Here is a 19,338-nt window from a genome sequence, read left to right on the forward strand (position 1 = left end):
ATTTGGCTTGTGTAACCATTAGCCAATAACCCCCCCCCCCTTATCACTTGAATCTCCTCCTAGAGTACCATTGTGTTCTTTTTAACCAAATATCTCTCAGAGGGGCTTGGGGAGTGGCTCCTTATTTTCATCTAAAGAAACAGACAGAGAATCAGCACTTTTGAAACAGGGCTGAAACAGAGGGGATTATGGGATGCTACAATGATCTGTTTGGTGTTTGGAGTCAAACACTTCAGAGACATGTTTTGTATATATCTGAGACCTATAATATATTGATGAAAAACAGTATAATAGGGGACCTTTAATATATTGTACGCACCATTGCAAGTTTTCCCATTATATGTAGAACAGACCCAGTCGTGGCAATCACAGCGTGGACCGTAGAACTTCCCTGGATCGGTGGCCTCGCAGATGCAGACGCCGCAGTCACACTTGCCCCTCCCACTGCAGATCTTGCCATCAGGGGTCCGGCAGCGGCGCAGGGACGACTCAGAGGAAAACTTGCACACACCACCCACCTGGCTGGGTAAAAGAAAGGTCAGTTGTTATGCAGCTTTGGAAAATTCAGGTCGAAGGTCAAGTTTGCAGCACCTGTGTCTGTTTTAAATACAGTACCACTTCGTAGTGAAAATACCTTTGCTCACACGTGGCAGTGTTGGCTACCTTATAAAAAACGATATATAGTGCATTTATTACATTTGTTTTGTCGACTATAGTATTTATAGAATGGATATTCAAAGTCAGGATACCATTTTTTTCTATTTAATTTGAGATTTTGATGAAAAAACAGAATGTTAAGGATAAGCTAATAAATCAATAAATAAAACGAGACAGAAACAGCTTCACATTTCATTGAGCACACACCAGCAGCTGTTTCTGAGCTTTGTTTTTACATCATGGGATCTCACTGTGAGATGTGTTTCATTTGGATGCTGTCTGACATTCTTGTTCTAATCCTGGCTGAACAGTAGACACATTTCAAACAATCGACAGATCAAATGTCCCTGACACTCCCATGGAAATCAAATAAAGAATGTGTGTGTTCTATGTGCCATGGGGAGGTTATACAAGTTCCATTTCAGAGAAGCTTCAGCCACTGAGGGCTGTTTTAGGTTTGAGCAAACTGGTGATTTTTGAGTGTATCTGCTGATCAGGATGAATCATTTTCTTTTCACATTACAACATGACCTTGGGATGACTTCCAGGAGTGAAACTTGGCTTGGATTGTGTTTGAAACCACTCCCTGTCCTGTCCTTTATACATAGTGACTCCTGAGTAGGAAGCAAGCAAGTTGCCGTTCCTGGGGACTTGTTTGGTCCCTAAAGGGTCCAATAGGGGACAAAGCCAGTGTGGAGAACACATGTTTTTTAATTGTCTCACCGTAATCCTGCCTCTCTTGGAAGCATTTTGCTGTTGGATGTTGATTAAAACACTCCATAAATGGAAATTACATTTCCTGCAGTGGCTTCACCTGTCTTCTTAGAATTGCAGTTACAAAACATAACCTTTATTATTGTGTTTTTCCCACCTACTCTTTTTGACACAGCCATACCTGGTAAACAAATAAAGTAGCTATTATTTGGAAGTGCCTAATTAACACTGAGAAATAACACTTATCACCTGGATTCTCAGGAGTTGTTGTGCTGCTGTCTAATGTATGCTATAAACTGTAGGCCACACTATGACATATTATCTCTACACAGACATGATGCACCTGCTTGCAGAGTACAACCCCTCTGCAGCTGAGTTAAGATTCAATCATATGGGAACATTTACAGATCTGCTGAGTCAGGCTCTACAGTAAGAGGCCAAGGTAAACAGAAATTATTTTCCCACATTTTAGCCAATTCCAGTGATAGACTTACAGTATGTCATTCTTACCATTACAATTTCACATTTATTTCCAATCAAATTTAAAAGCTCCTATAAATTAATTGGTTTTATGGCATCAGGGGCTTAAGTGCAACATCCCTAATTTGATTAAAAACTCAAATAAATGATATGATACAGCATAGCACCGCACAGAAAGTTACTGAGTGCATTTAAGTGAACTTTTTTTTTTTTAAATTAGGTCTTGGGATTGCCATTCCTACTTTAATTTTTCGTGACTGCAAATTATTAAGTAAAATATGTTTTACTTTCCCAAAAGCTTCTTGTACCAAACCCACAACCACGAAAGCTGTCATAACATTTCCATGGCAGCTTGAGTGTGCAACTGAAATTTAATGAGTGTCTATGCGTTTAAAAAAAGTGCCAGTCAAACAGTCATTAATGGAAAAAAAGAATCATACCCATGGCATTATAATTGTTGACAGGTAAAGCAGCATTAAAAACCTGCACAAAAAACTGCAAACTTCATGTATAGTCTCTCCTAAACTTTCCCACATCGTACTCTCCAACTGCTGTCAGCAAAACTCCGCACCTCCCTCTCCCTTCTTGCTCTTTACACTAACCCACAATAAACAAGAAGAAATAAAAGCTGTGTAGAAACTCACCTCACCGATTGTAACAAAGTGTCCTCCACGGTAGTGAGCAGAATCAGAAACAATGGGACCAAAATGGATTGTACCAAAGCCTCAGTGTGCATGTTTAAATCCCAGAGAAACCTGAAGTAAAGTAGCTTGAAGGAATTTCCCAATCGTTCACTCCTTAAACAGACAGGACAGGAAGAGAGAGTGAGAGGGAAAAGAAAAGGAGAGAAGGAGAGTCAGAGCAGCAGGCTGGCCTGAACTGGCTCAATCCCTTCAGAGGCCAACAGTTCTCTCTATACAAGTGCCTTTGATTAGTCTTGACTCTCAGACACAGGCCTGGGCAGGAGCTGGAGAGGGGGAAACTGCCAAAATAAAAAGTTAAGTCACCAGTTTGAGATGTAATTAGAAGCAGACTGCTTTTTTTTTAAATGTTTTGTTCCATTTTCACCCTTCTTCTTCCAGATGATCTCTCTGTAGTGGTGGTGTTTTTTGTTTCCATATTTTCTTTTGATGTTACAGGCTTTTGCCGGAAGATATTTTGACATGTCACAATAGAAAAAAGCACAGGTGTGAATTATCACATAATTATGGAATCTTTGTTATATGTCCTGGGTCGAGGATTCTTGCTTTATGCATGCTTACAGTTACACAAAGCCTAGTCTTACGTGGACACTTGAATGGAAAAGTTATTGTTCTTGTTATAAATAATGCCTGTGTTTTTCCACACCAAGTCAAAATGGAGAGTCAAGTGTGCTCAAAATTATACTGCAAAATTACCAACAGGCATTTAACTCTGATCTTACATAACTAATGTCTTTGCAAGCAAAGTTGAGGGCAAACATTCAATTTCTGTAAGACTCAAAGACTGAATTACACTGTACTGTAATGTTTCAATCAATACATATTTTAAAATAGCAGTGGAGTTAAAAGAGCAACCTGCTACATTTAATAAAAAACGTGTTTTTCAAGAGAGACACATAAGCTCCAATATAGTCCGTATTGACTGACTGAAAACTGCTTTCCAAGGATCATAGTGTTTCTGAGGAATGCTCATTCCTAAAATGACTTCAATTAAACTAGAATGGAACTTTAGTATTCTAATCTGCTGCAGCTCTGCAATCTCTGGTTGTATTTGCAGATAAGGCTAACTAGCAAATCCATTCAAACAAGATTGTTGGCCCCTTGACAATAAGTGATACATATGGTGAATCAGAGAGAGGAAGTTGCACTTGTTTAGACCTTATTGCAATACACATTTTGATATCATAATGCAACAATAATATACATTTAAAATAATCTACATTTTAAAAAATTATTTAACATCAGCAATGTCTGCATCAAGTTCCAAGGACTTGTCCAAGGCCTATTAACTGATTGACATCACCTGCTTCATTTTAATTCTTTAAATGTGCATATCTACTGTACCACCCGGACCTCCTCCATGCCAAGATATGTTTATCGTGTATTTTTTTGTTAAGGTAGGATTACTTCCCACAGCACAATTCTCGGTGCTGCTTGCATTATTGAGAGTTACTGTACATGATTTAGCAGGGATTTTTCCAGAAAAAACCTGTGCAAGCATTTGCTACAAATTCTCAGTCCTTAAGCCATTTGTGTCTGATTTAATTATTACTATTTGTCAGCACTTTCTAACATGTTGGGTAAATTCTTGACTAAATTAGGTTCACATTTCATTTTTTTGTTGCAATTATTCAATATAATATAACCTCATAGGACCAAGATCACAGTTATTAAATTGTATTTTAAGGCGACCAATTATGTTAATGATTTTCCCAGACAACAGTGTGCACATTTTGTACTTTGGCAGCATTTAAACTGCTTGAAACCATCCGAGGCTGAAGGAAAAAAAGCCTATGAACAGCTGTGTCAACTACTCACAGAAGGCTTTCAATTTGCACCTTTCATCCCCCATACTCACTCTGTTCTGAGTTGACCTGACAACACTGTACTCAATAATTTACGAGGACTTCAATCAAAAGCATGCATAAATAAACTCATGCTTTGTTCTAACTAGGAATTTAAAACGATTTTAAGTTAAGTCAGGTTAATGTTGACCTGAATTGATTTACAATCGTTTTGAATAGTGTTGACAACACTATGCATAAAGCCCAATATGCCAAACTCCAAATTAGCTTTACAATGTGCACATAATATGACATCCTCTGTCTCTTGAGAATCATATCAATGTTTATGTTTTGTTAATGTCATTAAACTGTTATTGGGTAGTCTACTGTCTGAATAGTTGGCCCCAAAACAGTTATTTACAGTTAAATATACAACATTCGGAGATACACAAATAAAGGTTTTTTTGTCTACTTTGTTGTGATAGTGGAGTTCTTTTTTTTCGCCAAAATGTATCATTACAGTACTCAAACAAGTGGGAACAATCAACAAAAAAGTATATGGGCCAACATTGTGATGGAGCAATTTGAGGACCTTCAAACTGTTACCATGGAGACGGCTGCGCGCCTCCGCTGCATGCGCTGGAGCTGTTGATGTGATTGGAACCTGCGCGCGCTCCCGCACTCTCCCATTCGATCCGAACACACACACCCGGAAAAAACAGCTGATGTAATGGACAGGACGAGACACGGTAGATAAAGACAGTCCTCCTCTCGTAAGTGATTCAGTATGTTTTCCTTATGCCGCTGCTACACTCGTCGTGTGTGTGTAACCGGACGCACAGCTGTGGTGCTTTGGGGAATGCTACTGATGCTGCTGCGCTAGCTTGTTCCAGGAAGTGGACACATCCTCATCCTTTCGGAGTAGGCCTTGGTCCAAAATTGCCTTGTATTTGCTATACTATCACGTGGCCTCGTTGCCACATAGCATATAAGCTACGTTTAGGACCTACGCGTGCCCACATATTTATATACGCACTGTGTTTAGCTTATTTTTAACCAATGTAGCACCTTAGCTCTCATCCGTTTCCATAGTAACCTTGGCTCTGTGTCGGTGTCATTCATTCAGCTTTCAATCTCAGTATGGGTCTCTTGATTGATGATCAGTGGTTTGACAGCCATTTTGCAGGACGTGCGTATTCCTCAGCAGCTGGTTCTGTGTTGTTAAGGAGGGGGAGCAGTTTACCAACACTGTTTTTGTGTTGGTAAACATTGACCTAGTGAATACTGTGAGGCCAGGGTTAGCCACAACTGGAGCTTTTAACAAGATGCCCTGTATTGTTTTTGATTTTTCTTCAGTATTATGCCCACTATATCTTCATTTAGGAGATATTCATGAAATTTGCTGACATTTAGCCCTGCTGACAACTTAAGTAAGCTTCTAAAAGATTGTGAATAGCTGAAACCTCCTAATGCTAAATTGTGTTAGACCACAAGACTCTCACATGCATATAATAAGGTTAATGTGGTAATGATAATGATGATGAACAGTTGGAATTAAGTTTGCCACAGAAGGTATAAATTACCTGATCATTTAGTTACTTATTAATAGTTAGGGCTAACTGTTTGACCTTATACCTCAAAATCAATGAATGTATAGCCTATATTATTTTGAAGCTTTCATACATTATTATTATTTTTATATACACTATGGGTAAAATGACTAAATGTTATAGGCAAGTTGTCGATCTTACTGAAAATAATCACCCAAATCTGCAGTTCTCCCAAACTCTATGGAGCATTTAATCCTCTTTCACCTATTTGTTCAGGTTTTAGGTCCCACAACTTTACTGTTTGGCTTCCTTCTCACAGCTTTCATCAGTGTCAGACTTTTAGATGCACCAGGCATGTGTTTTTTGTGAAAATATTCTGCAACAAATGGCAAACAAACAAAGGTTGCCCTATTGACATGCATATTAACACCATTTAAAGTTGCAAACTGTCCTATTTTACGCATCAAGCAGACACAGAGCAACTTAAGCATTCATTTGGAGTCGTGTCTCTGGATAATTGATGAATATATTCCCAATAATAACTTTCATTTTTAGGTTTCTCAGTCTCTACTACCCCCTGAAAAAAAAATATCCACCATTTTGGCTCTTAAGCTACTAAATGATCTACTTTGGTTACTGGTTGGTGGCTCACTTTGTCTGTCTTCTGTTAGTTGCAGCGCACAGTGGGTTTAAAGAATGAGAGCATTTAGTCATAAAAGAGATACCTTCTGCTGCTGGAAATGAAGTTGAATGAGTACAGGTAACACGAAAAGTCACAAATGATAACTATCTACATGTATGGGTTTGTCACTTTGAGCAGAAACGTTCACATTACACTTAAACTTACTAATTTGATTATGTCACATATTAATTTAACTTTAAAAATAATCAAATATGTTCATTGTTTCCCACATAATTTGATTCTATTTGGCAAGAAAAGCCAAAGGCCCCTTAACCTATTCGGGTGGCCCACGCATCCACCCTCCCCCCACCCCCCTCAAATAAGAAAATATATGCAAGTTCATGGCTACTGTAGCAGACAACGTTCTTGTTGCTCTGTCTTGCGTTGTTAATGAGTGAGACACACCGGAGTTGAGGATCTGTAGGGTTTATTCTCCCAAAAATATAATTTACAATTTAGGCATTTAGCAGACGCCTTATTCCAAAGAGACTTACAATGACCAATTACAGGGACATTCTCCCTGGAGTAACTGAGGGCTGTGTACCTTTTTGAATGTATCGATCCTTTCAATACATTTGAACCAAGCGCGCCCAATTGATAGACACTAGTTCGTCTAAATCCCTAAACTCCTCTCCAAGGTATGGTACAGTAGAGCAACAAATAACTGTAAATATTTTGATGATACTGCCAGAGTCCACTCTTCAAGAATATAACTTCAGCAAAGAAAGTTTGAGAATCCTACAAATACTTACAGTTACAATGAATGTGCTCAGTGGTCGCATCCTGCCCGTGAGGAACATGTCTTCACTCCAAATGGGAAAGTAATTGCAGTCTTTGCCACCTATACTCCCACATAATAGCACTTAGACCCTGTAATTTAGTTTTCACTCTTCTTCACGTCTCCATCTGCATATGTTAAGTGTAGCAATTACTCTGGAAAGTTGCTCCTAACTACATGGGGTTTATATAGACACTTTCTTTTCTTGGTAACAGCAGAAAAGGAAACGGGGGTTATACACTTTGATTGTTCTTTCTGCTTTCTCATCCAAGTTTTAAAGCTCTTTTACTTCAGTTAGTATGCTTGGTTTACTTTTTAAAAGGTGATCAAAGGTTTTGCACCATTCCGTTTTAATCACTTTGTTTAAAGATCATTATTTATTTTTAAGTTTTTTAATTTAAAAAAAGTATACATTTCGGTGAGTTCGTATGTTCTTTATTTAGGTAATATGTGTGTTGCATGTGTACATGTTAAGGTTTTTGAGTCGCTAGATGCTTATGCAAAGAATTCATCTAAAACCTTGGTGCTCATGATGCAGTGACTCATTCATCAGGGTACTAGGAAATTGATGTATGTTCTTTTTCTAATTCTGTGTGTTATTTGTTATGCCATCTACAACTTGCATATATACTGTTTGATTAGATATGTTTACTTATATGTTTAATTATAAGTAATTATACTTCTGTGCTGTTTGATTGAAGCATTGGTCCATCTTAATAACAAAACACACAATGTTCTCAAATTCATATCTAGCCATTCAGATAGTTCAACATTGCTTGAAGGGGATTGGCATTGAGCCTTTTTGTCTGTTACTCTGGATAAGAAACATTACTTTTTACAGTTTTTAATTGAACTCCTCTGCCAAAGAAAACCTTTTGGCAGTGTTTGCTGTGAAATACCAAGAGTGAAAGGGGTATTGTTTCCATAAAGAGATATCATCAAATGTGTTGAGAATCCTTCAGACATTTTATTGGGGTGGTGCCAGTCAGAGAAATCTGATAAAGATATATCAACAAACATAACCAAAACTATCAGCATGGCTACATAACATTGGAGGTTAGAGAGAAAATATGTTTTATCCTGCATAGATGTGTGCTGAAGCTGCATGTTGGAGCACTTGTGAATATGTTCTCTCACCCCTCTTTACACTCTTATGACTGCTACCATTCACTGACTGCTGCCACAGGACCTCCAGGCCTTTAGGACATTCTCCCTTTTGCATCTCTAGTCTCTCTCTCTGGTTGGTCTCTCCACCCCTCTGTGACCTGGGGATGAACGCACCAATGAGGAGCCTCACAGTGAGTCGCCTGGTCCTCCTCCACCCCATCTTCTCCTTCCACAACACCTCACTCACTCACTCACTCACTCAGTCACTCACTCACTCACAGAGTGTGTCGCATATATGCCTTGATGTCAGATGTGGTGGGCATTCCTGTCTCTATGAGCATACTGTAGATGTGGGTAGTGTACTGTACACCATATGAACCATGATGTTGACTAACTGTTGTGTGTCATTTACAGGGTATGCCTGATCGCATGTTATGTGCAGTGCTGGAGCAATTTCAGCTTTACTTTTCCCTTTGGTATGTGCGCTTTGTCTCCATTCAGAGTGTCATTTATTCTTGTTTTCTTTTGTTTAAACGGCCTGTACACCTTTCTTTTTCTGCATACACATGCACACTGACACACACAAACATGAATATGCACAGGTAACAGCAACACACACCTCTCACATTCTACAGTAGGTTGCGCAGCATAATCTATCGGTGCCTTGGTGTTTAATATGATGAAGATCATGTATGATCTTTCCAAATGGTAAGTCACTGGAGATGTGAATACACTCTTCCTGTGTTCCATGTGGGCTACGTTGTGTATCACGGTGGCCATTCAACATGTTTACTTTAAAATTACAAACCTCTGTTCTGGCAATTCAAGTCAGGGTAGTTTATTTTTGCTGGATATATTTCAGTATAGTGAAGCTTAAAGCTACATGTAATTATGTCCAGAAGCAACTATTGATACACATGGTATTTAATTCCTAAATATTCCATTTCAATATTGGTTATCAGTTGTTGAGTTACAATTTTTATTCGAAAGTGGACTGGTATTTCAAGTCAGTCGCTGTTAATGTGGCCAGCCAAGTGCCTCTGAGCTGCTTAAAGTATACATTACAAATGTATTTATTTACATAATAACATGATTGAGGTGAACGTAAGTGGTACGGACACTGCCCAGACTTGGATGCAGCCTGACTGTTCCCCTCATTGAGCTTTATTCACTGTTTGGTTGGCCTCCCTCTCTGTCAGATCCACTCTCTGTATAGCACAGCTAGCCCCAGCATGCTAAAGAGGAAACAGAGCTCACGGGTCGAGGCCCAGCCCATGACCGACTTTGGGCCGGACGAGACCCTGGCAGACAGCGCTGATATCTTCTGGATCAACAAACCAGTGAGTGTACTCCCATGTGAGGCTAGGGTCAGCACAACACAATGTTATTTCTGTATCATTCTTGCCAGATCATTTATTTGTTTTTAAATCACACTTGTTGATTTACTTCCTTTAAAATGTATTGCGGGCGTACACTAATAGCTGGACAGGAAGGGAATAAAGCAAAGAAATAAAGCAATGTTTTTCTCTTTCCACAGTGGGTTCACTCACTGCTGCGGGCCTGTGCTATCATCAGCGTCATTTCTGTGTGCATGAACACCCCAAAGACGTTCGAACATTACCCTCCGCTGCAGTATGTGACCTTCACACTGGACACTCTGCTCATGTTCCTCTACACATCTGAGATGATCGCCAAGATGCACATCAGAGGAATCATCAAGGTAGCTAATGTCAGAGTCACATGTTCACAGGAAGCACATTCCTCAAATACAATTATCAAGATAAACTTTATTTTCTGTACATTCTACATTCCAAATAATTAGCTGAAAAGAGGGAAAAAAAATACATCAATCTAGAGGAAAACGTTTTCATTGTGACTTAAGTACGACACATTAAGTCCTTCTTATATTGCACACATTTCAGCAGAGAATATTTAATTATGTTTGCCAAGATGGGATTTTTATATATACAGCATGCAGGCAATCGTAAATTCTGTCCTTGTATCTGTGTGTAAAAAAGATAATAAAAAAAAGGTATGGATTAGGATGAAACTTTATGTAAAAGTTATGGGACATTAAACGGATGAGCTAAAGTGTAACTGCCAAAATGAGGCGGGGAACTGGCATGGCACACTAAACTAAATCATACATCACCATCCTAGTTTATGTGCATATTACCAGAAGACAATTTGGGGACACTGAAGTGCTCATTTTCCATTTAGAAATAACCGCTCAGACCGTTTTTGCTAAATGTAGTGAGCTGACAAAGGTCTACTGCACAAATTGAGACCTGATAGAGCACATGTTGATGCGTCAGATTTAAGTGACACTTTATATTAAACCTTATTAGTTGTTGTTTTGAGCTGTAAATTCAGATAAATCAACATTATTCAAATTTGAGGTAGATATGATGTTTTATACAAGCATCAAGGAACAGACAGCTGGCAGATGAAAGGCCCATAATTACTGCCATAAAAAGAGTGGACAGCTTAATTGGCAAATCAAGGATAACAAGCAGGGAGGCACTGGAGGACACAGAATTAAAATCACCAGTGCAGGAAAACATCATGACAACTGGAACATTTTCTTTTCTTTCTTTTAAAGTTCCTTTTAGCTCTTAAAAGCAGATAAAACACAGTCCTTTTCTGAGCACTTAATATCAAGTATAATTTAACTTGTGTACAGTCACACATTTGGATTTTTAACTGTGTTTGTAACCTAGTTGATTGAAATTTGGATGTTTTGTTCCAGCTAGTTGTCGCACAAAACAACAGATCCACACAGTGTTAGAGTAATTGCATCCTTTTGTTCTTGTTAGTCTGTAATCAAACATGGTTGAGTGTCTCAGAAAACACCCTCCTGTGTGCAGCCTTTTCTCATGAGCCCTAAAAGCGTACAGAATCTCTCTCTCTCTGTAAGTGGTGATTAAGTATGTCCAATTTGGCTGTTCCTATGACATTTCAGTTTGTTTACACTTCATCATTGTTTTGTTTTTGATGGAATAAAGTGGTCAGCTTGTCATAATGGGCACCTTTAATTCAGATTACGTTGATATATGTGATTTCTATCACAACAAAGGCTTTCTCTTAGATTCTTAGAAGAATAATTTTCAAAAACCATAGAGGCTAGCATTGTTAAAGTCTTAAAACATCACAGAATGTCTTCTAATGGTTAGAATACATCAGCTTTTCGGAAAACACGGCCCTTTGATAGTGATGATAAATGCTGTTATTCCTTGCTTTTGTTCTTCTGTTGCAATTGTTCTCTCATTGTTGGCTTTGTGTTAATGTCTCCTGGTTCTCTCTTACTTTCTGAACAGGGGGATAACTCCTATGTGAAGGATCGCTGGTGTATGTTTGATGGATTCATGGTCTTCTTCATCTGGGTGTCCCTGGTCCTGCAGGTATATTGCAATATTTACAATTAGAGGTTTTTCTGCAATTGTTTTCCTTATTTTCTTCCAAGTGCTAGCATGGTTTGACATAAGGAATTTAATTGTTTCAGCTAGTATTTTTTAATTTTTTTAATTTATTTATTCTACTAAAATCATACAAAAACAAAAACATATAATTCATACACACAAATGAACCAAATTAGTAGAAGCGGGAGGGCTGAAGCATAGCTTATGGGGAGTAGCCCTCCCATGCATCATCATTAGCATCAATATAATAATGGCATATATTTAGTCAAAAACGTATAGAAATTAAGGAGTATAAAGAAAACTAATGAAAACTGAAAAAAATAAAAGTTAGGGCAAGAAAAAAGTAAATGCATATATAAGTAATACTGGGAATATCCAATATTTGTTAGCTGGAATAATGTGCAAATATAATTGTTTTTACTTTAGTTTTGAATTGTTGATGACTAGTAATACTTGAAAGGTCTGGGTGAAGTCCATTCCACGTTCTAACTCCGATTATGGATAAGCTGTGTGATTTGATGGTTGTTCTATAGGGCTTGCTACACTGTATTTTCTTCTTAACAGTTTGTTTCTCTTTGTTTAAGGTGTTTGAAATAGCAGATCTTGTGGATCAGATGTCTCCATGGGGAATGTTGAGGATCCCCCGAGCGCTCATTATGATCCGGGCCTTCAGGATCTACTTTCGCTTTGAGCTTCCTCGCTCCCGCATCACCAACATACTCAAGTAAAAAAGAACTCCATGAGCATTTTTCTTTGCTATGGTCCCTTTAATTAATTGATCATTTTACATGTGAAAATATTACATTTTCCACTCTTTTGCTTTGCAGGCGATCTGGGGAACAGATCTGGAGTGTCTCCATCTTCCTGCTGTTTTTTCTCCTGCTCTATGGAATTCTGGGTGTTCAAATGTTTGGAACATTCAACTTCCATTGTGTCATCAATGGCACAGGAGAAGGGTAAGAGCCACTTACAGTACAGTACAAAGAAGTGAAACTTTTGATGCCTTTGTTATTACTTGTTTCAACTGAGCAACTATACCTTCCTGTCATCCTTTAGCTTTTTATTGAACACCTTCAAATACCTACAGTATGATGGAGGCTGCCTTTCCCTGCTCTAATAGAGTTTTTATTTACTGAAGCAATAATGGTTAACGAAGATCTTTAAGAAGCTAAAAGTGAAATACTATACATTGAGTGTCTTTATTATTACAGTTTATAGACTAGGGCCGATATAACTGCCAAACATCCAAGCACTACACCATTGTTAAGGTACCATAAGTTTCAGGTGTACATTAACCTGAATGCTTCTGGGCATTTATTTTTCATCACAGGCTATATGAGATCATTAAAAAACTTCACAGGTAAGCATATTTGATCATACCATAAATGGTCTATGAATACAGCTACTGAAAACCCACTAAATATACTTTAGGCTCACTCATCAGTGTGGAGGATTTCCCCCCCGTAGGCTTTTTGCAAGTTTATGTCACTTGTGAGTTGCTGAAATTGGTTTGCAGAGGTGGTAGCTTGTTTTACATTCCGCCTATGTGAAACATGGTGTGCACAATGTAGACACTACATTAAATTATCTGAAACTTTTAAAAGAAAAAGTTTGCCTTGCATTTTACCCAGTTGACTGATTCCATATAAAATATAAAATGAAATATATGATATATACCGACAGGCTCTTTTGTTCCGTGCCTGTGCTTGTCCTGTCCTATCATGCAACTGTATGTTTTAAGTCAGCTTAAATACAAAGTGTACATTCATTTGCTTTTATTGGCCGATCTGCACTTGCAATTCTTACATTTGAGCAGTTGCATTGTTTAACATGCAATACATATTATAGAAATGTACAGTGGCTACATTCAGTAGCCAACTGCTCGAATACCTTGTTTACTTTGAGCTAAACATATTATAACAACAGAAATGACAACATCTTCAGGGCAGGATGGGTCAAAAAGTGATGTTATTCATTTACAAAAATGAATGAGGTTAAACTAATTAATTAAACAATTTGACTGAAGTTAAATCAAATCACCAGTATGGTAGCGTTGAAATTCTGTAGAAACCGCTGAGTACCAGCACTGGGGGAGATGTGATACTGGTGTGACAGAATTAACATTGCTTTGCAAAATCAGTAGTATTTAAAAACATTTGTGAAGGATTTTATTTTGAGAATGATGATATGATACAGAAAACAGGCATCCCTATGGAGACAAAAGATGTGAAAAGCCACCATCATGGTTAATGCCCCCGGCTGGAGGTAGAACTAAAACTCATTAAGATAATTACAATTTCCTACATTGTCAATAACCAGCCTTTGTTCTGTATTCTGCTAATTTCTGCTCAACAGTTACCCATATATCTCTCCTTACCCAGAGAGTGCCTAAGCACTCAAGGGACATCACACACATTGACCATTAGAAGCTGAAAAGATGGCACATGGCATTGTTACATTTATAGCTCTGACGTAGTTCTTTAACATCATTCCATAAGTGGCCTGGCAGCTGCACATATCATTTGTTTGCCGCTGTTCTCCTTTTCATAAATCCCTCGTATATACATGCTCCTGATGGGGTATTTTAGAAATATGTCACATAAGGACTGATGTGCCTAATCTCTCTCTGCCATATGCCTCTGGCACAAAGTCAAAGCCCACTAGCTTTTCACATAGAAGGTATTTATAATGCAAATTGGGTAAAAATACCAGGAAAGACATTTTCTGATATTGATATTAGACGACAAGGGTTTTTGATTTGTTAACTAAGTATGATCTCTTCCTCTGGATGCTGCGTTGTGTTTTTTTTGCTTGAGGATTATTCTAAAAAGGCAGGTCTTGATTAGACATTTTGAACCGATTAATATTGACACTTTAGAGAGTATAAGCATATCCTTGTCACATAAAAAACATGTTTATTCCTGCTTATTTGTTTTTAAATGGAATGGAGAATTTAGGAAAAGGATGTTGGGAATTATATATATTGCTTCATTTACTAAACTGAGGCAGTGGAGCATGTGTCATCAAGAGCAAGAGGTGTTTTAAGCCATGGTGGGCAGAGGTTGTTGACATGAACCCAAATTATTAATTATGCAAAGCATTGCACATGCAATTTAGTTTGATCAAATAAGAGATTCAGAAAACCAATTATAAATAATGTCTTTGCATTTCATTTGACTCACCAAATTATTAATATCACGTTATGACTGGACATTTGGTCTCTCATTTGATGCCTCATTTATCTCCTCTTTGTCATTAAGTGATTTATTTGATAAGATACAGTTGTATTATACAGCCCAGCATAACACGCTTTATCTGATTTATTACTATACCTCTGATTGCCCTTTGTGATGTGTGCAATAAATTATCCCTTCTGGTCCTTTACCCCTTAATAAACAATTTGGATGAATGTCTGGGCAGCCAATTTGAAGGCATTAATTTTCATTAGAGAAATCATGCAGCTCCTGGAATAACACCTGAGGCTAGAAGACAGGGAGACAGAGAAGGAGGGAGAAGGGCAGTGTGTTTGTTTGTACAGGCAGAATTAATCTATGAGTCATTTGCGTGTTTCTCTTGCTCATAATACATATATATTTATTGTAACCAGCCATAAATGTTGAACCTTAGCCTTGAAATCCCTGATTTTATTATAGAGTTAAAGGTGGGGTAGGTAATTCAGTTCAGAAACACTTTTTGTTATATTCCATGGAATGCTCTTAACATCCCGATAGCAATGAATATATTAAATGCTTTGACAATAATTACATTAAAACATTTCATCTGTGGAAGCTTTGGTGCTGTAAAAAGCACGATCAATTATTTTAGCCGGCCCGGCTAAAATAACTGGATGGCCTACCTTCCTGTCAGCCTTCCATCTCGTGCACAAACTTATCTCGTGCCCTCATTGGTCATGTGCTCGTCCGTGTGTGTTGGAGGAGGGGCTCTGTAAGGAAGTCTGAAGGAAAAGGAAGATTTTTTGGTTTTACATTATATTCCCTGTACCAGTGATATAATCTTCCCTAGAATCGATGTTAATAAGTGTATTTGTGACAGTCAAAGTGTGTCTGTGCAGGATTTACAGCAGGTCAGGGGGAGAGAAGAAATCATTGAATACATTAGACATCTACAGTGCCTAAGGTACTAGCAGTTAAAACAGATCAAATGTGTCATCACTAACAACGCATGATATATTTACATTGTTTAATCAGAGTATTAACAATAATCACTCAAAATAAGCTTAAGTAGGCACATAGAAACAGCTGTTTATTAGCACATGCTCTCTCTCTCTGAAAGTGCATCCACTGCTATATGTGGGGCTAAAGCATGGAGGCAGTTTATGAACAATCAACGTGTTTGCATTGGGAGGGGAAAAATCACCAACCTGAGTATTCTGGTTGGGAGGCGTCACTCAAAAATGCTTGTGAACCACTGCATTACATCTATGTTTTCATTGCATACATATCTTTTGATAAAAAAAATGTCCCCTCTTTCGGTCAGTAATGTGACCTGGAACAGCTTGGCCATCCCAGACACCCATTGTTCCCCCGATGGAGAGGGCTACCAGTGTCCTCATGGCTTTGAATGCAAAGATCTGGAGAAGCTGGGACTCAGCCGACAGGAGCTCGGTTATAGTGGCTTCAATGAACTAGGTATCCGCCATACACCCACACACGTAATGCATTCAAACACGTACACAAAACTCTCTGGTGTAAAGCTATGGCATTCAGCAGCATCCTGCATTCTTATCAGCTGAATGGAGCTCCAATCCAGCGTCAGGGCACAGTGCAGTGCCTCTAATCTGTAGATAGCCGTGAAGGAGAGTGAGAGCTTCACAGTAAACTATCCCTAATTTAGACATTATAGAATGGAGCATGGAACACTCAATTCAATTTATAGCCTAAATGTATTTATCAATAGACTTTATAAATATGGCAAGGCAAGGCAAGGCAGGGCAAGTTTATACGGCACATTTCAATGCGAGGCAATTCTAAGTGTTCACAAGAAAAACATTAAAACCATTAAGATATAGTGCAACAGAACCGCAGTATAAAATGCAATTTAAATGCTTTATAAAACCGTAATTAAAAAGCTCCAAATAGTAGCTTTAAGTTTGAAGCTACAGTCTATTTAAAAAAGACATTATGTAATACATTTGATTATTAATGATTGACCATCTGAAGTAATTTATTGGAATGGTTTTATGTTTATGAAGCAGTCAGATTTAATATATTTATTCACATCCACACAGGGGAAATTAATTATTCATATAAAAACCTAGTAACTATGCTATATCAGTATCGCCCTGAATCACAGAATCCTAGAGACCGTTATTCAGAACCATTAAAATGATGTTAAAACAATGACATGAGCTGCTTAATAGTTGAATTAGGTAATTCTGTATACTGTTAATGATGCACCAGCTGTTTGTCAGTTACCCCTGACAGCTGCTGTCAGCAGCTGGTTACTTCACTGCAGAGGGTTTCAAAGTGTGAGGCTGGCCAACACATTGGGTCTACAAACAGTTTCAGGGGAAGCTTAATGACTGGATGTAAAACAAATATTACAATTTCAATAGTTTTCAAAAGAAGATTGCATAGCATAGCCTACATTTCTGTAGTTAACTAATGAATGCCTTAGGACTGGCCTTTTTTTTTTTTTTTTAAAGTATTTGAAGATTCAACATTCAAGGCTTTATTTTCATGTGCACATTAGCTACAGTGTAGTTATGGCAATGAAACACTTAAATCACAGGCTCCTTCAACAGTGCAACATGAATATATATAGGACATAAAACAAATGAAAAAGATAAAATAGTCGTGCAAGAGAATGTTTTTAATGTGCAAGTAAATACAAATAAAATACAATTCAATCGGTATTCAGGAATTTGCCGGAACCGAACCGGGATGCATGAATGCCTTTTTGTTCAAGCTTTGTCCTAGGGGACTTTAACTTTTTTTTTTTACTGTACTTTATTTGTAACAATTTCTTTAGTCCTTACTGAAAGTATTGTCTTTTCGGAAGGCTTAGTTTGAGGGTTGCCATGGTAATTGGTGTGAAGATCAAAGACATTATCGCTATAAGCAAGAAACTGATACTGGCACTTGTTTCAATAACAACATTTCTGTACATCTCTCTGACTGCTCTGTCTCTCTTTGTTTAGGTACGAGTATCTTCACTGTGTATGAGGCTGCATCACAGGAGGGCTGGGTGTTCCTCATGTACAGAGCCATTGACAGTTTCCCACGCTGGCGCTCCTACTTCTACTTTATAACGCTCATTTTCTTCTTGGCATGGCTTGTCAAGGTTAGAGCCATTCTCTCTCTAATGCACTTTTCATGATGCGTTCAGTTCCCATGACATGGCAGCAGGGGAAAGTTAAACACCAAAAGGTTTTATGCTAATTGACATAACCTAATCTTTCACCCACTGACATAATGAGTTCCCCTTGTTAGTAGAATGTTCTCTGGCTAATGAGAGAATGAATATCAGGTCACAGATAGTGAAAGGAAGTGAAGAAACGGACTCAACTTGCTCATTTATTTGTATTGTCACAACACTCTCTCACTGTCTGTGTTTCACTCTCTCTTTATTTCTCCTTTTCAGAATGTGTTCATTGCAGTCATCATAGAGACATTTGCTGAGATAAGAGTGCAATTTCAGCAGATGTGGGGGTCAAGGAGCAGTACAACCTCCACGGCTACAACACAGGTACACAAATTACACTCACACACACTCAAGGTGACAAAGTAATGCCACGTAGATGGAAAACTGTATGTGGTGCTTTGATCTTACCATTTATTTAACATAAGCTTTCTTTAAAGCTGGTCATCTGGGAGTGCAAAAAATGTGTCCATTCATCAGAGTTCAGCTCATCAAAGTTACATGAATTCAGAAGAGTCACAGGAATGAACACAAACTCGTTTTGACAGGAAGGGCTTTTTTAAGAGTGCATAGTCATCAATAAATGCCTTCAAAATGGGTAGCCTTAGGGTGCTGCAGATCTCTGCTTTGCTGGAAGAGGTGGAGAATGTCTGCTTTGGTGAATGCAGGATCGCATCTGAACATTCTGGGGTTCTTCTGGTTTTATCAGACCATTACAAACGGCTAGGTTTGAAACAGTTGGGAATGGGATGACAGTCAGTTCCTCCAATTATGAAGCCATGGAATTCCTCTTGTAATGCAAATGGTGGAGATCCCTCCAAGGTTAAATGTTTTTACTTGGTTGAAGAACTTCAGGTATCACATGGTTTTGTTCACAAGTAAGTAAATATAGCGAACGACTGACGAGCAGATACTTGTATTACCAACAGCCCAGGACTGTTATGGTAAAGAGCAAGCTGAGCCTGAAGGGTAAGCTCTAGATGTACCAATCAGTCAATGCTCTAAATGTCATGAGCTCTGGGCAGCAACTGAGTTCATTTGATTGAAGATGGAAGTGGCTGCAATTACATTATGTCTCTGGATGT

The 19,338-nt window shown here is 38.2% G+C and overlaps 3 protein-coding genes across 4 annotated transcripts in view; 2 read left to right on the forward strand and 1 right to left on the reverse strand.

Moving 5' to 3' along the window:
- itgbl1 (integrin, beta-like 1) overlaps positions 1-2,757 on the reverse strand; it is a 35,795-nt gene extending 33,038 nt beyond the window's left edge. Inside the window, exons 1-2 of the mRNA XM_010784837.1 lie at positions 2,496-2,757; positions 320-522 (exon numbers count right to left, since the gene is read on the reverse strand). Coding sequence (XP_010783139.1) covers positions 320-522; positions 2,496-2,587 — 295 coding nt within the window. The 5' untranslated portion in view covers positions 2,588-2,757. The remainder of the gene's footprint in view (positions 1-319; positions 523-2,495) is intronic.
- iqsec3b (IQ motif and Sec7 domain ArfGEF 3b) overlaps positions 1-19,338 on the forward strand; it is a 118,082-nt gene that overhangs the window by 60,868 nt on the left and 37,876 nt on the right. The gene's annotated exons all lie outside the window — the stretch shown is intronic.
- LOC104957258 (sodium leak channel non-selective protein-like) lies at positions 4,999-18,980 on the forward strand. Its single transcript, XM_010784870.1, has 11 exons — positions 4,999-5,109; positions 8,533-8,644; positions 9,653-9,793; positions 9,991-10,173; positions 11,771-11,854; positions 12,457-12,596; positions 12,700-12,828; positions 16,370-16,521; positions 18,033-18,175; positions 18,476-18,580; positions 18,963-18,980. Exons 2-11 carry the CDS (start codon positions 8,618-8,620, stop codon positions 18,978-18,980), a joined length of 1,122 nt encoding a protein of 373 aa, XP_010783172.1. The 5' UTR covers positions 4,999-5,109; positions 8,533-8,617.

Source organism: Notothenia coriiceps, unplaced genomic scaffold, assembly GCF_000735185.1.
Source record: "Notothenia coriiceps isolate Sejong01 unplaced genomic scaffold, NC01 NC01_scaffold00026612, whole genome shotgun sequence".
Taxonomy (NCBI): domain Eukaryota; kingdom Metazoa; phylum Chordata; class Actinopteri; order Perciformes; family Nototheniidae; genus Notothenia; species Notothenia coriiceps.

Excerpts from the sequence above, each read along its gene's own strand:
- LOC104957258 (XM_010784870.1), top strand. The coding sequence starts at position 8,618 with ATGAACGCACCAATGAGGAGCCTCACA. Across the intron at positions 8,645-9,652 it reads CACCAATGAGGAGCCTCACA|ATCCACTCTCTGTATAGCAC; the intron begins GTGAGTCGCCTG and ends CCTCTCTGTCAG. Across the intron at positions 10,174-11,770 it reads ACATCAGAGGAATCATCAAG|GGGGATAACTCCTATGTGAA; the intron begins GTAGCTAATGTC and ends CTTTCTGAACAG.